Source organism: Schistosoma haematobium, chromosome 1 (genome assembly GCF_000699445.3).
Source record: "Schistosoma haematobium chromosome 1, whole genome shotgun sequence".
NCBI lineage: Eukaryota > Metazoa > Platyhelminthes > Trematoda > Strigeidida > Schistosomatidae > Schistosoma > Schistosoma haematobium.
Window position 1 is genome coordinate 51,305,053 of NC_067196.1, and position 16,516 is coordinate 51,321,568.

General features: G+C 31.3%; 1 protein-coding gene across 1 annotated transcript in view; it reads left to right on the forward strand.

Moving 5' to 3' along the window:
- NOVA1_4 (RNA-binding protein Nova-1) overlaps positions 1 to 16,516 on the forward strand; it is a gene marked incomplete at both ends in the record, with an annotated part of 41,226 nt that overhangs the window by 15,717 nt on the left and 8,993 nt on the right. The window contains 5 exons of the mRNA XM_035734006.2: positions 5,517 to 6,336; positions 7,699 to 7,756; positions 9,269 to 9,356; positions 10,179 to 10,308; positions 14,393 to 14,539. Coding sequence (XP_035590214.2) covers positions 5,517 to 6,336; positions 7,699 to 7,756; positions 9,269 to 9,356; positions 10,179 to 10,308; positions 14,393 to 14,539 — 1,243 coding nt within the window. The remainder of the gene's footprint in view (positions 1 to 5,516; positions 6,337 to 7,698; positions 7,757 to 9,268; positions 9,357 to 10,178; positions 10,309 to 14,392; positions 14,540 to 16,516) is intronic.

Below are 16,516 nucleotides of genomic sequence, written 5' to 3' on the forward strand. Positions count from 1 at the left end.
GAGTGATGAGGTGGCTGTGGCAGATTCCTTCATCTGTTTCGGAACTAGTATATATTTCTCTCCAATCGCCACTTCGTTATCATGACTCTTCGAGTCAATGACAGTTATTTTTAGTTTCTCCCACTTGAGTATGCCTGACCATTACGCGAATTTGGAAATCCCACTTCAAAAAGTACAAAATTTAGCAGAACACCAGATAGAAAACAAAAATATACCTAAAACATTATCAGTTCCTAAGAATAACTAAAAGTAAAATCTGACTACAAAATTTAATAAAAATCTAAGCTTCAAGCAAAATACTGAAAGTCAGTATACTCCACAAAATTAAAGCTAATTCACAGCAATTTCAAAAGCATTGGCCTATTTTAAAACACCCAGGTACAAATGTCAATATTGGACGACTAATATTACTACAGTGGTGATTTTGATTCCCTTGAAGCTCAAATAAATCTGATCAGAAGAATATGAAAAATATATTTCAAAATGAATAAGTTAGATCAAGGCATGAATAAAATTAATTTATACATTCTAATTGTGAATTTTCTCTAGCCAAATGATCATTATATCTGTTCGTCATTTTCATCGACTTCACATATATCTTCGTGCGGTTTCTGGAATCTCAATCGTATGTTAATTGTCCCAAGTAAATTAATTTTCAGTTGACAGAATAACTCTTAAACCGTATTCGGTTACATCAACTTGAAATCTAACACACCTAAATTTTTAAGAATCCTTCAAAATGAAAGTAAAAAAAGACACATTCAAAACACTCAAGATCCACTATTTTATGAATAATCGTTTTTTAATATCAATCAAATATTATGAATAAATTGATAATTTAACGAATAATTATCAGATTTAATTGGAATATTACAATTTTATCCCTTATTATTTAAGTAATATCTTCTAGATTAAACAATAATTTTTATTTGTTCTATCCATTAAAAAAAGAGATAAATAAAACTCTTTTTAACATTCTATATAATATACATTTTTACATTTTATTGTATTTATCTTTTTTATTGTACATCTCTAATACAAACATTCATGATAATAGTGATACTGATAGAATTACACTTTTTCTTTTCACTAATGTATTCATAAAAACATCACAATCATCTACTCTAATCTCTATTTTATTTATTTTTATATAAACATTTTGATTAGATGGTAATTATTTTTTTGTTTTTGCCAAAAAAATTACTATTCCCCTTTCTTTTTAATGTTTTTTCTCTACCATTTGATTTTTTAAACTTTGAATGATTTCTATTAGAAGAGGTTTTTGTGGATATTACTGTATTTTCAATAGTTGAGATCATAAGTCATTCGAAATTAGATCACCATGGAACACTTGGAAGCACTAAATGGCTGTTGCGTTCTATTGTGGGACTTCTCAGCAGTGTTCATCCACGAAGAGCCTCACAATAGGACGAAACGGCCTTCCAATGCTTCCAAGTTTTCTATGGTGTTCTAGATTCAATTGACTCATGATCTCAACTATTCAAATTCTTAATGATTTCTTCATAAATAATGATGTTTTTATCAAAATGATTTATCATGAAAAATAGTTTTTTTTCTTTTTTCAATTAAAAGCTTTAAAATAATCCAAATTAAGTAGTTGTTCAATTATATTGAATTCAATCGTATATTTAGCAATTAAGAGTGTCTTTTTTTAAAAAAAGAAGAATCATTAAACTAGATCTTTCCCGTTTTATATACAAGAAAAATAAACGTATGTTATTAATAGATTACTAAAATAGAATTAAAGTTTGTTTTTCTTTTTTTAAAAAAGGGATTTTTGCACTTATTTTTCCATTATTATTATTATCATCATCATCATTAGTTTCTTGATTGGAATTGGGGTGTGAAATTTTTCAAAGATCTAATTACTGTTTTTTTTAGATCTGCTCATTAAATTAGATTTTCATGAAACATTGTATTCAGTTTAGTTAAATATGTAAACATTGATTTATATCTAATAGTGATTCATTCTCTGGTTGTCAGCCTATGCTCCATTGAGGGTAACAGGGCATAAGTAAAGTAAACAGTAAGTAATCCTTTTTGAAATGAATGTTTACTTAGTAGATCTAGGAATCTTTCTTTTAAAACAAAATTAAATTGTATTTAAATAAATTTTGGAAAAGAAAGTTCACTTTGTTGGATCTGATAGTTAGTGAAGATGATTTAGTTCTCTGAAGTTGATGATCTTATTGAAAGATGATCATTGTTGTGCTGGACAACATGAAAATGGTCTATTTTATATAGGAGATTTCCATATAGACAGAACATTAATGAAAGCATTAATTTACGATACAAATTTTTTCTACTATTGTAAGAAGACTATAGAAGATTATGAAATACTAAATTTATATATTTCTTGCAGAACTTGCTATACTACTGTTTGCGAAATAAGTAAACTAAATTTTAAATAGAATATGATATTAAGTGAACTGTTCTGAATGGCGTATGATCGATCTGTGACACATAGACCGAGAACCTTCTGATACGTTAAAGTTACTTTTCCCTTAATCCATTTCCAGTTCTTTTCCATATTAGTTTTCTATTGTTCGAGTAGATCTTGTAAGGCTTGGAAGCTGTTGTTGAGAACTATGTTTAATTCATTGAGTTTTTCAGTATCTGGAAGGAAGGTTCGTTACTTTCCCAGTCTTGGGATCGGATTGTAATTACTAACAGAATTAACCATAAAATCTGTTAGAAAACCTACGAAGTAGATTGGAAGTGCGTCGGTACTCTCTGGAAAGGTGATTTCATTGTATGAGCGACTTAATTACAGTCTATACTGTTTGAAATTCGGTTATTATTCAACTGACAAACCGGGAGTTCTGAAACATTTCAGCGTACTTTTTTGATATCTTAATGTAGCCTGGTAGTCGGAAGTAATCAACAGGAAACGTTTGAAGCACCTTTCGTGTTATTTAGTACTCATCAGCGAGATATGCCAGTAACCTTGTGTGAACTGATACTCACTGTTGAACTTAATCCATGTCTCCCAGCTTCACAGTCATAGACGTTACCACTGAGCTATTCGGGCCGCGACTGATCTCTTATAGGACTGAGATGTATTTACAACTGATCGATAACATTCGATCTTCACTAAGTAAGTAATGACGTACATGAAGTTGGTCACTACCCAGTCGTCAATCATTTCTAAATACCATAGAGAGTGTCTCTTCAGATGAAAGCAAAGTTTTGATTTAGAGGGTTGATAGAAATATTTTAAGTGGTTCAAACAGACTATTAGATAAACTTTAATTGAGAAGATGTTGTGTCTTTATGACATAAAACCGATGAAATATTAGTGAATTTTATCGTTTATTACTTTTACTCAAAACGCAATTTTATATTGTCTCCTAAGTGTTTCTTTCAATTAGCAAGTAAATTTAGTGAATTATTCTACATAGACGTTTTTGGGAGGTACAATCTGTGTTGTTAGAAATCGCTTTATACAATATTGCATTTTGAATGCTTGGTAAACTGTAATGATTTTAGACTAGTCCTAACCTCATAACGTAATACATACCATAATCCTCATGCTACACAATTTATCGTTGAGTACCTTTATAGGACTTTATGTACATGGGGAAAATAACTAATGACTGCCACATTTTCACTTAAGTTTTGCAACGTAAATAAAATGATTAGTTGTAAACATTTATATAAAGCCAGAATAAATAATGTGGTTAGTTAAGAAAAAGAGAGAAAATTATTTGGATATTTGAACAGTTGGTGAATAATTAACCTAGTGATTTAATTGAACTACTGTACTTTTATACCATAGTTGCCTTTCATTTGTTTAGAACCATATGCTGTAAAATGGTCAGTAAGATAATTTACAGGAATATCTTATCAGGATTTTGTATATTCTATATATAAATATATATGGGCAGTCGGGGAATAAAATCACTTGTCACTAATGACTATGTACTAATTAATAACTGAATGAAGTTAATAACACTGATGTAGAAATATTACTCATGCAAAACCCTAATCCATTAAAACTATGAAGACGCTGTAACGTTCCCACTCATCCAATTAAAGAACTGTTATCAGGTTCGGTTAGAGTATTTCTTTAAAATGAGCTTTGTGGTTCTCTTTTACTCATTCTAAGTGGTGATTTTATCCAGTCAGTCAAAACATTGTTAAATAAAGGTGTTTACATAAAAATGACAGAAAAGACTAATATAACGGTAACATCAGGAGCAGAATTGTTCTACTTCGGTGTTCTTTTATAAGCTTATTTTTAACATGAGTTTCAACCTAAAATTAAACATAATATAAAAGATGTGTAATTCCATAGGGGTCGGTACAAGTTAAATAACCATTTGAAATCATTGTAATACAGCTATTTTCATTCTCTGGTTACTTTTAGTTAAATTATTAATAATTTCCAAACTTTCAGTTAGTCAGCTACAACTTAGGATCAGACACATATATGCATCGATCCAAGTTGCCATAACGCTTTAGCACAGCAAGATGAACATCGGGTTCATGCGAGCAGTTAAGTCAATGACGATAATAAATAAAAGAAAGATTGCAATAAGGATATAGTACTGGAAGAAAGAATTAGTTCGTAGAAAAAAAATGAAGCGGTCTTAATCTGTTAGTTTAAAGGAAGACAGATAGTGTATACATCGACGCTATTGTGATCGGTTCTGAGCCATGTCACCAAGAGTCTCCAACCATTGGTTACGATAGTCACGTGAGCCCTAACCAAGTAGTCTGCATCTCCCAACATAGCTAAGACCAGAAGTTAGTGACTTCAAGCACTGATGCCACGTTTTGGTTTGGCCACCCCTAACTTTCTTCCAACCATCTCCAACACCGGTTAGCATTGCACATCGTGGTAATCGGTGTTGAGGCATACGTAACACGTGGCCCAACCATCTCAGTCGATGAACATTCACAACCTCATCAACTGATTTACCATCATTACCTAATACCCTGCGTCTAACTTCACTATTACTTACCCAGTGATCCCAGCAGACGCCAGCAATATTTCTGAGGCATCTGTGGTCAAATACCAGTATTGATAATTTAATAAATTTATTAAATCTGTCACTTGAGATGAAATAATTTTATAACGTGATTCATTTTTCAGCCTCATAATTAATACTATCAAATCACCTCAATTAGTTGACAGTATAAACAAATCAATGTCAGTATCAATTATGATAAGCATAATCAGTTTCAGGAAATATCTTCCATTTCTCAGTATTGGAATTGAACACTATACAAGTTAAGGAATAGCAAAAATATATTTCAATCATAATTAAAATCTACATGAGACTACCTATGTACCTGTTTACTGGCTAATTTCATTTAAATTCTGTCATTTATCATAAACTACGGTATATGACTAAGAATTTATTAAGCTTGATATATCTCATAAATTATCTATTTAAGTAGTAAAAACTTGTATATATTATATGAACCAATGGAAACACTTTACACTCATAAATAAATAATATTTTTTTATTCTAATTTCTTTTATCCAGTATCAGTAATTTATTAGAAATTATGTATGGTATATTATTAGAAGCTGCTAAACATTATATTATAGACAATTATGGTGAAAATACATGGATATGGTTATGTAAAAAATCTACTGGTAAAGAATTTGATATTGACACTAAAAAAATATACCATGACAACTTGATGGCAAGAATTGCCACAATATTAGGTGATAAAATATTCACAGATAAAGATACAATTCTTTTTGGGATTGGACGTTATACCATACAATATTTAATTAGAAATGGTTTTGAAAAACTACTTCGTGCATCTGGTAAAACATTCAAAGATTTATTATTAAATTTAAATGATCATCATAAATATTTACGTTATAGTTATCATCGTATTAAACCACCGACATTTGTTATCTTATCTAGTACGTCAAGTTGTATAATGTTAGAATATACAACAACACGACCTGGTTATAATCATTATACAAAAGGACTATTATTTGAAGTAGCTAAATACATTTACCAACTACATTTAATTATTAAAATCAATTCAGAATCAAATGAAGGTTCATTATATCGAACTGTATTTACATTAGAATTATTTATTGGTGAAAGTTTTAAAGAATATGCGATTTGTATGGTAAAGACTGGATTAGATACAATGAATATGTTACCAAAAATTTCAAATAAAATTTTTTTTGGATTATTACCATTCCATTTGTTAATCGATAAAAATCTAATGATACATAGTGCTGGACAACGATTATTAGAATTTCAGCCAACTTTAATCAATACTAAGTTTCAAGAACATTTTATCATCATGTTACCAATTGTGAAACCATTATTTGAACGGGTAAGATATACGATGATATATTTTTAAAGAAAAAAATAATCTTTACAGTAAATTTGTTAAGTTGTACTGAAGACAGTGGTGTTAATGACAAACATTCTAATACTAACATCCTTAAGTAAGATATAAATTTATACAGGTTTAAAAGATCGTATTTAACCATATTTTTAAATCAATCTCTTTCACAACATTTTATTTCAAAAGAACATGTCTCTAAATTAATCCATCAAAAGTTAGTAAATATACGCCTGAAAAGTGTATCACAATAAGATTCGTCTGGACTTACAGTAAGATATGTTGTTTAAGCAGTTTGTATAATTGACATTTAAAGGATCTCGAAATTTTTTTTCAGAAGATAAATACCTAAGATTTGAAGATATATCTTTAGTCATTTCGATAGTGCTTGTAAGATGAGACAAATAAAAGCTTTCCAGTAACAAACATAAGAATACAATTTTGAATAAAATATCTATCAGGAGAATTTTAATCGTAAACTGTCCTGCCCAATCAAATGTTTAAATAGTGAATCTCAGTAATGCGAAATACGTCTTAGCCATTGCTCTACTTTCACGTCATTATTACAAACATATTTTACTTGTTAAATGAGTAATGGATTCTTTAAACATTTAGTTATCATCTGAGAGACCATTTACATGCTCTGATTTAAAGTTTATTTCGAAGTTGTTGAATTAGTCTTTAAATTAAAAATTCATTTGTCACGAAAAAACAAATGTAAACCAATGAGTTAAATAAAAGTTGGAGAAAATAATCGATTAGTTCACTTGATATTGGTTACTTGAATCTTTCTATTGATGTTTAGGACTGCAATTGATCAGTCTTTTATAGGCATATGTGCATACTATGCGTATTGCCTTGGCATTGCCTTGATTCACAAGCGTTTCAAGCAAAGATGGATAATGGCTAGCAGTGGAATCCAGGACGCACAATTCGTTCTATTTGGGACTCACCAGTTGGATGTACCTGAATCTCATAGTTGGTGTTCATTCTGGGACACGAATCCAGTACAGTTCGCTTCAAACATCAACTCTGAAACGAGTCCCAAATAGGACGAAACGTGTGTCCTGGATTCCACTGCTGGCCTTTAATTGTTGTAAATAAGTGTTATTGCACATTTATTTTAGATGCAAACAACATTGTAACAATGTATGGTTAAATTATTGAAGAAATAGTTCAGTAAAATAATGCACTGAATTATTCATTTGAAAAACAACAACATTTGAAACAGTCTGATTTCGTTTTAAAGTTTTATCTCATGAAATGCCTTCAAAAAATATATCCTGCTAAAATGTTATTTTGCTCCTTGATTTGTCTTCTCAACATTTCTTTTATTTTTGTTTTAAACAGATTATGATGTTTTCCTCTTCCACGTTTAAAATTGGGCTAAAGATTAATAGAAAATCGAGTGGGTGATAATGTTTATGTATATATTTATTTATTTATATTGATAACTTGTTATATATTGGGTTTCGACTGAAATTCACCAGGCAACATCATTAGCAATCATGTACTAATTTTTTGTGTAATTTTTTAAAAGTAAACAGCCCTTTATAGGATTTCTAATTTGTAAAATCAGTTTAAGTACTTTTTTCTGACTAAACTACACTAATTTTCATGAGGAAACATAGGGATCTCCTACGTTAATAGACTATATGGTACATTATTTTAATGCATGGGAGATAATTATAATATCCATTATATGAAGTGATATCACATCGTCGTATTTAATAGCAAACTTTTTGAAATGCTAAAAGATAAAGAAAATACTGACTACTGAATTCTTACTCAGTATTCATTACAAAGAATAAACTTTGGAAATTCGGTAATAAGGTGAATATGAATGGGAGATAAGTAAATATCCGTAACTAGAATAAGAAAAAAACTCATCAGGCATATTCTGGTAAGATTTGGTTGATTCTAAGAATTGTTTTCAAAGATCATATTGTGACTTTTGTCCGGTCAATTTATCACGTGATTTATTCACCAATCAGAATACGACTTATACTGTCTTAACACTGTGCCACAACAATCACGTATTGACCGGTATGAGCAGCTCAGAGTCATTATTCGTCCTTTTCATGATTAGCCCTACCTGTTCACTCCACAGCACCAATATCACCTCCCACTATATGAATCATTTATTTCAAGCATACACAGTTTATATGTACAAGCCAACCAGACCACTTCATATCATAAGATAGAAAATAACATTTGTACAAGATCAAGTGAGGAAGTGGCAGTGATTGTGAGAAACTGTAATTAATAAATTGTGAATATCTTAAGGATAGTAAATCATATGACAATAATAATCAGTAGGTAAAAATGAAGCTTATAAAGAGAGGAATATAAATATACATAATCTTGTCACTCAATAGTGCACTTTTTAACTGTATAATTGTTGAAATTCACCTTCCTATTTTAGATTTGCTTAACCTAAGTGATGATGAATTGCAATGATGTGCGCTCATGGGCTGTTGTAATCTTAAACACTTGAAATCTCAAACACAAACACCGTAGTGATTGATAAATTTTCATTTTTTACTATAAAAAATTGCTTGTGCCGAATTAAACTTTCACCATTGTTATTATTAGTATTATAATTATAAATAAGTACAATTTTCATAATGAAGAGAATAAGTTCTATGATATACTCTTGAATCTGATGAATGAATAATCATGTGAAAATAGACCTTACTTTCGATCATTTTCTATGAAGTACATTCAGTAATGAGAGAATATATACGTTAAACAGATAGTATTTAAAGAATCAAAGCTAAGTAATCTCTTGAAACAAAATATGCATTTAACTTCAACTTACACAAATATTAACTTTGATTCTTTAGTACCAGTGACTGAAACCATTGAACTGTTTCAAAGTCAAATAATATCAAGATGGATTTTTTCTTTTTTTTTATAGATGAGAGTCAAAAATCAATGTTATATATTAAGGGTCAAATGATTTATGTAAAAGAATGGTCAATGTTACTTTTTATAGGGAAACCAAAGTAAGTGAATGGTTCAATTTTACTATAATTTATAATGTAATATTATTCATAACACATAAAAAAATTTCACCTTCTGTTCATACGCTTTGACTATTATTCAATGTGTTTTAATGTAGACTCAGACATTATGAAGTGAATTAGTTATCTCATTATTTAAGATTTTGTTTGAGCATATACTTATTACCAATCATAAACAGAATGTAGAATCACTAGCCTTGGATATATAATAATGACTACTAGTCAACATATATTATTTTTTGTTTGATATTAAAATATAATATGAACAGTTAATGTTGCAATTATGGTATCTAGGCAACAGATGTTATTTTAGTAAAATGTAAAAAAAACTTAAGGGATATTTCTTTTTTTGAGAGTAAGTTGGATGATTTGATGGTGTTGAAAAAAAATTTGAAAGTCTTATCTCATTCTTTTGTTTGTTTGCTTATTATTTTCTTAAATGTGTTCTAATAGTATGATTTGAAAGGCTTGAAAATCTTTAAGAAATACTACTTTTCAAATTTTTTATCTAACCAACGTAGTTATTCATCAAAAATTCTACTAAAATTGTAATTATTTTGATTATTCTTTAAATAATCAAATTAATGACTAGCTTGATAAGTTCGTAACCCGCAAGCAGGATCGTGGATACTCACTGCTGAGGAGTCCCAAAACAGGACGAAACAGCCGTCCAGTGCTTCTAGGTTTTCAATGGTGGTCTAACATCAATCGCTTCATGATCTCAATCAAAAACCTAATAATCTCCACAACGCCATACTGTTAATTAAAATAATTATACCTTCAAATTATTTTATTTGTTTTTAGTTTTTCAGAAATTAAATCTTTTATCGACTTTGGACTAGATTTACAAGACATTAACTTATATGATATTAAAGTTGAGAAAATGATCTTAGGTGATACAGTATCTAAAAATCTTTTATTTTTATTAGAAAAAGTGAGTTTTATTATTATTATTATTATTATTATTATTTTAGAATAATGTTTCGTAATAAAGATAATTTACTGGTTGGAGTTTTTTTACAAAGATTTTTTTCTACGGGGTGGGGTTGCTGACCCCATGCCCAACCCCCCTCCTTTACCCAGTTTTGGGACCGGTAGTAATTCTAGAAAATCCACAGGCTGAGTTAATAAAGATAATTTGATCGTTTCTAAATCATAAACAACATTTATTCAACACTTTACATTAAAGGAATAATCGAAGTACTTATGTACAATCTAAAGAATAATGCTTGATAGATGGCTAGAAGTTATTCCACTGAGCCTTCGTAAAATGAAATTACAGAAGAAACAAACTAAAGATCATGGATCGACTGAAGTTAGACGCTACCACTGTTGGATGCTGGCTCATTGGTCTAGAGGTTAAGCGTTCACGCACGAGGCAGAAGGTCCCGGGTTCGAGTCCCACGCGTGGGATCGTGAATACTCACTGCTGAGATGTCCCATAACGAGACGAGACGGCCGTCCAGTGCTCCCATGTTTTTAATGTCGGTCTAACTTAGCTCGACTCGTGAATTCAACTGCGAAGATACTACAATCTCCATAAATCCTCATATTGATAATAATAAATAAAGAATCCTAGAAATTGTATGTCTATAGAAGGATAGAAAAGATTGCATCGTAAGATGGTTCGAGACTTATTGTCAGATGACGTTACGTAATAATCAAGGGGTAAGAAAAGAATATAAACATGGAAACAATTTACGGGTCTGAATTATGAAAGGTAATTGTCCAAGTTACAGATACGATGAAAAACGAAACACATAAAGGTCATAATAATAACTGAATAATAATCATGAAAAATTGTGAAAGAATAATAACTCATTACGGTTTAAAATTACAATGCACTTATTTAAAAAAAGGACACACCAAAACATACTACAGAAGGGAATTAGGGCCAAGGAAGGATGAGAGGTTGGACGTATCGTTTTCGCAAGCAGAGTTCGCGCTTGATTTGGTGGATCGCCAATGCCTCAGCAGTGCACAAGTTTTTGATTCGACCTCCCTTCGATCTAGTTCCTTTGACTGTGTAGATTATTTAAAAAGAAGACTCCTTCGGAGAGATGTGTCCAGAGTTGATTAGATGCTCCTGTATTGAACTGGTGATTGTTTTACATTCTCCTTTTAAAAGCCATGCCAAGTAGTGTTTTGAGATGTGTTTAACAAGTGATTGCTTTGTGCGGCCAATGTGGCCTGCCCCACATGAGGAAGTAAAATTCTAAACTTTTCCCTTTAGCTAATAAAAAACCACTAACTTAATGGATTTTTAAAATACAAAATAATAAATTGTAATTAATCAAATTTCAGATTACATTTACGTATCTAGGATGTTATCATAAAAGCAATTTACAAAAGAATAGATGGGGCGTCCAGCTTTTGATCCGTACACTTTTGAGAGAAACAGTGAAGAGCAAGACGGTTATTCATTTCTAATGTACGAAAAATACGCGTTTAATGAGCAGCTAAACAGTTATTATTGTTTAAACAAATTTCTTGGCCACTTAACAAGAAATCATGACCACAGCACTGATGCTAGGAAATATAATTAGTGTCGACCATAATTAAAGTGATGTTGTTTGAATACCCAAGGAAAGTAAGGTTGAAATTGATTCCGTCAATGTGAGAGTTTAAGACGCTTTATCTACAGAAAACCAGTTGCAACCGCGTTTCATTTAAATTGTAAATTATAACGGTGTCCAATATTATGCAAAGTTTTACTTCGTTAATTGTTGTACAGCTTCAGGTGATCTCTTTTAATAATCGTTCTGACAACAGGTTTGTTTTAGATAGAGAGATCGTTTTTAGATTTATACATCTTTTTCAATAATCCGATGCGTAGCTTGACTATGAAGTCGTCGTTTAGTATGAAGACTAAGGAAAATTCTTTTAAACGGAGTGTCTTCTAGCTTTTTGTAACTCCAATTCAGACTCACCAGGTTTCTGACATTGGGCTACCTGAAGCTGATACCTAGAATGAGTTTATTAGATTATTACTCAGGTTAACTACAATTCTGTTTTGTATTCATAGCAAAAAAGAAAAAGTAAGGAGTTATCAAAAATAGCCAGAAAACTCGATGAACAACGAAGAAAAACCTATCAACTGCTGGAACAATGCTTACCTAAAGAAGTCGCACAACAAATAAGTCAAGGAAAACATCCTTCAGAAACAATGAAGGTGAAATTTTGTTCTACAATTCTTATTTTAAAAATTTTCATCATAGATAAGACAATGTCCAACTGTCTGCTAACTTATTCAGGAGTAAATGTATAACTACTTATGTTTATTTTGTCTTTAAGTGGCCCTTTATTTTGTGATTGTTATCGAAATATACATAGCAACAAACTTCGTATATTTTCGTTGATCCAGTCCGTGTTAGAGAATAACGGAACAGGTCAAATACGAGAATGAATTTTGAATACGTATATTTCATACACTAATTGATCCAGACAGATAATTAGAGAAACGAAGTGGAGAAAGCAAAGCGAAACGAGACGAAGTGACGCGCAGTGGAGTTATAAATTTGATTTAGACTTAAAAATTGGACTTGAGGCTAGAATATATCGTTAACAGTTAGGAGTAATGATAAGAAATCAAGTTGATGACTGCCTGATAGCTCCAGTTTGTCACATACATAATCTACATTCTTATTTTGTTACTTTCGGATAAAAACGATGAAATTATTTTCTATAGAGAAATGTTTCAAATTGTCTAGTATTTACAAATCTATACACGTTCAATGCAAAGACGGATAGTGGCTAGCAGTGGAATCCAGAACGCGCGGTCCATTCTGTTTGGCATTCGTCAACTGGGTGTACTTGCACCTCAGAGTTGATGTTTACTCTGGAGCTCGAACTCAGTACCGTTCGCTTCAAACGCCATCGCGATCCTACTGCTAGCTACTATCCGTCTTTGCTTTAAATGCTTGAGAATTAAGACAATATCGAAGCAATATGCACAGTATGCACATGTGCCAATAAGAGACTGATCAACTGCAGTCCTAAACATCAATGGAAAGATTCAAGTAAACAATACCAAGTGAACTATGTACGTTTACTTTTAATGATTTTATGAACCAAACAAGAACTTTATCGTTTATATATCATCAACGAATGTCTTAAGGATAAACACCATTTTAATGTCATGAAGTAATTTTGTAGTAAACGAGAACACAAGCGGGGACAACTAAATATATGCGAATACAAAATAACAGAACATATTAATAAAATCTGAGAACTATACAGTGAATACTTCATTTGAGAAATGTTCATCAGTTGTCTCAGACTTGATTGTTCCTTCATTTTCACACCAATCATTCTCTTTTTTCATTCTTTTTTCTTTGATCTTTATTAACCTTCTGCCCCCAAATATTTCATTTTCGATTGATGATACCATACTACTTATATCTGTCGACATCAGTAGCACACAGTATATTATGACTAAATTTTTTTAACTGATTTGAATCACCCAAATTTGAATAGTTTTTTTAATATTCAATAGTTTACATAGTTAATCATCTATGTTTATAAATCGAGATAATGAATTCTTATAATGGTTAAATTTGCTGATTTTTCATATCTAATCAACTGTAGATAATTTTTTCTTCCAATTTTTAATTATTTCAATGGTTGAGATAATGAACCAGTTGAAGCTAGACCACCATGGGAAACCTGGGAGCACTGGAGGGTCGTTTAGTCCTAGTGTGGTACCCTTTAGCAGTGCGCATCTACGACCTCGCCCCCTGCGAGATTCGAACATAGGATCTACTGATTTTGCGCGCGAGCACTTAACCACTAGACCGCTGAGCCGGCATCCAGCGGTGTTAATTTCTAACTTCAACTAACCCACGAAACTGAGCGACACATCCACCATTGTCTTCAGTGAGTTACTGTCTCACAACAGATCTGGTTGAACTCCACTACTTCTCACTAGAACTCCAGGACTCATGGTCTTAACCACTGAAATTACTATAATATCCACAAAACCCATCTGATATTTTTAATTATTTTATTAAAATTTTCAGGCATACAATTCAGTGACAATATGCTTCACTAAAGTGGTTAATTTTTCTAATTATTCTAGTCGAATGTGTCCACATAAAATTGTCGATATATTAAATCAAATGTACACACTTTATGATTCAATGACTGAATCACATAATGTTTATAAGGTAAATTGATACTGAATGGATATTGGTCCATTTAAATCTCTTTGTTCATTATTTAATGTAAGATGAAATGTTCGTATAAAGGTAATTCTTTAAAGTGTCGTTTAATTTTTTTATAAGCAAGCTCGATTGGATAAAAACAAAATTTTATTTGTGTGAAATACTTTATTACTTTGAAAAGACAATCAATGGATCCGAGTTTTATTGTGAACATTAACATTGGCATATAAATAAATATAATTGACTAGTTCCTACGACGAAATATCCATCTTGGCTCCGATTACTAACGACTATTTTAGAATATAATTAATCATGTGAACTTTAAACTACATGTAGAAATTTAGGGAATATAAACTTGATTCATGACTGAGATTTGAATAATTCTAGAAGCTGATGGAAAACGAATAATTTTCAACACGTTTCTAATAGCTTACCACTTTGTTAATAATTAAAAAGATAGATTTGCTGTTTATTCATAAGTATCAATTAATTGGGTTCGACTAAATGTTATAATAATCGTAAATGTTGACCCAATTTTTGTGTAATCATTGTGTTGTTAATTCAATTATTGTTATGTATGTTATGTGGTATATTAAATACCACCAGTATCGCCTTTTTATCAACAGAGAAAAGTTATATCTTAGCTTACTTTTGAATTTTGCTAATTTACGTAGGGTAACAAATAATGATGAGTAGTAAGAGAAATGAGCCAACGGATCAGACGTATTTTGCGCAGACAACAGTAAATAAACACTTTTATTTTCTGGATGATCGGTTTCGTAGTTCTCCAAGTTTCCGCTCCATACAGTAGAACTGTCTTGACATTTGTATTGAAAATCCTGACCTTGGTGTTGGTTGACAGTTGCTTTGAGTTCCAGATGTTCCTCAGTTGTAAATATACTGCTCTTGCTCTGCCGATCCGCGCTTTCACATCTGCATCAGACCAACCGTGTTCATCAGTGATGCTGCTCAAATATGTAAAGGCATTTTACATCTTCCAAATCTCCTCCGTCAACTGTGACTGAATTGATGTATGCTGTATTGTATCGGAGAATCTTGCTTTCCCCTTTGTGTATATTGAGACCTACTGCTGCAGAGGCTGCTGCCATACTGTCCGTTTTCTCCTGCATTTGTTGTTGCGTTTGCGATAGAAGATCCAGGTCATCTGCGAAGTCTAAATCGTCCAGCTGCATCCTATCTGTCCACTGTATCCTGTGTTTCCCTTCAGATGTTGACGTCTTCATGATCCAGTCGACCACCAGGAGAAAGAGAAAGTGTGAGAGTAAGCAACCTTGCCTGACACCGGTCTTTACCTCGTATGTTGGGCCAGAGATGGCCTAGAAAAATTGCATCCGATAACAATATTTCACGCCATCGGTGCTCTCAGAAATTACTTATAATTTAATCTTCGTTAGAATATAACAGTTCCCACTAGACGATTACTATCTGATACAATTAAAGTTGTCCGATGTACTTTCGAATATTATGTGATTGTGTCTAAATAATTAATCCTGACTCAGAACCATTCCCCTAAATATAACGACAAAAATAAACTTTTTTAAAAGACAATTCCCTCGTTATATTTTTAACGGAAAACTCATCGGATATAAAGAAAACGTTTTTTTTTCGAATAAATAAACCTGTTCTTCCACAGAGGATATTTCAAAATTAATTCCTAACTAGGCTCATTCTTTAATACGGGCCACTGATTTTATACCTGAGTTGCAGAGCATGACTAACAGCTACACACATGATATTTACCTTTCAGTTAATTAATCGATAATTCTTTCTTAAAGCAATTCCCATTCAATGAGAGCTGAAACTAACTACTAAAATCAACTACACTGACATTTTTTGTGACTAAAATACCCTACTTATGGTTAAAATGGAAAATTATAGCCATTTTATTCATTATTTATTATAATTACTTATATTATTAAATGACATTTTGGTACAAAGTTTTGTGGTCATTTAAAGTGT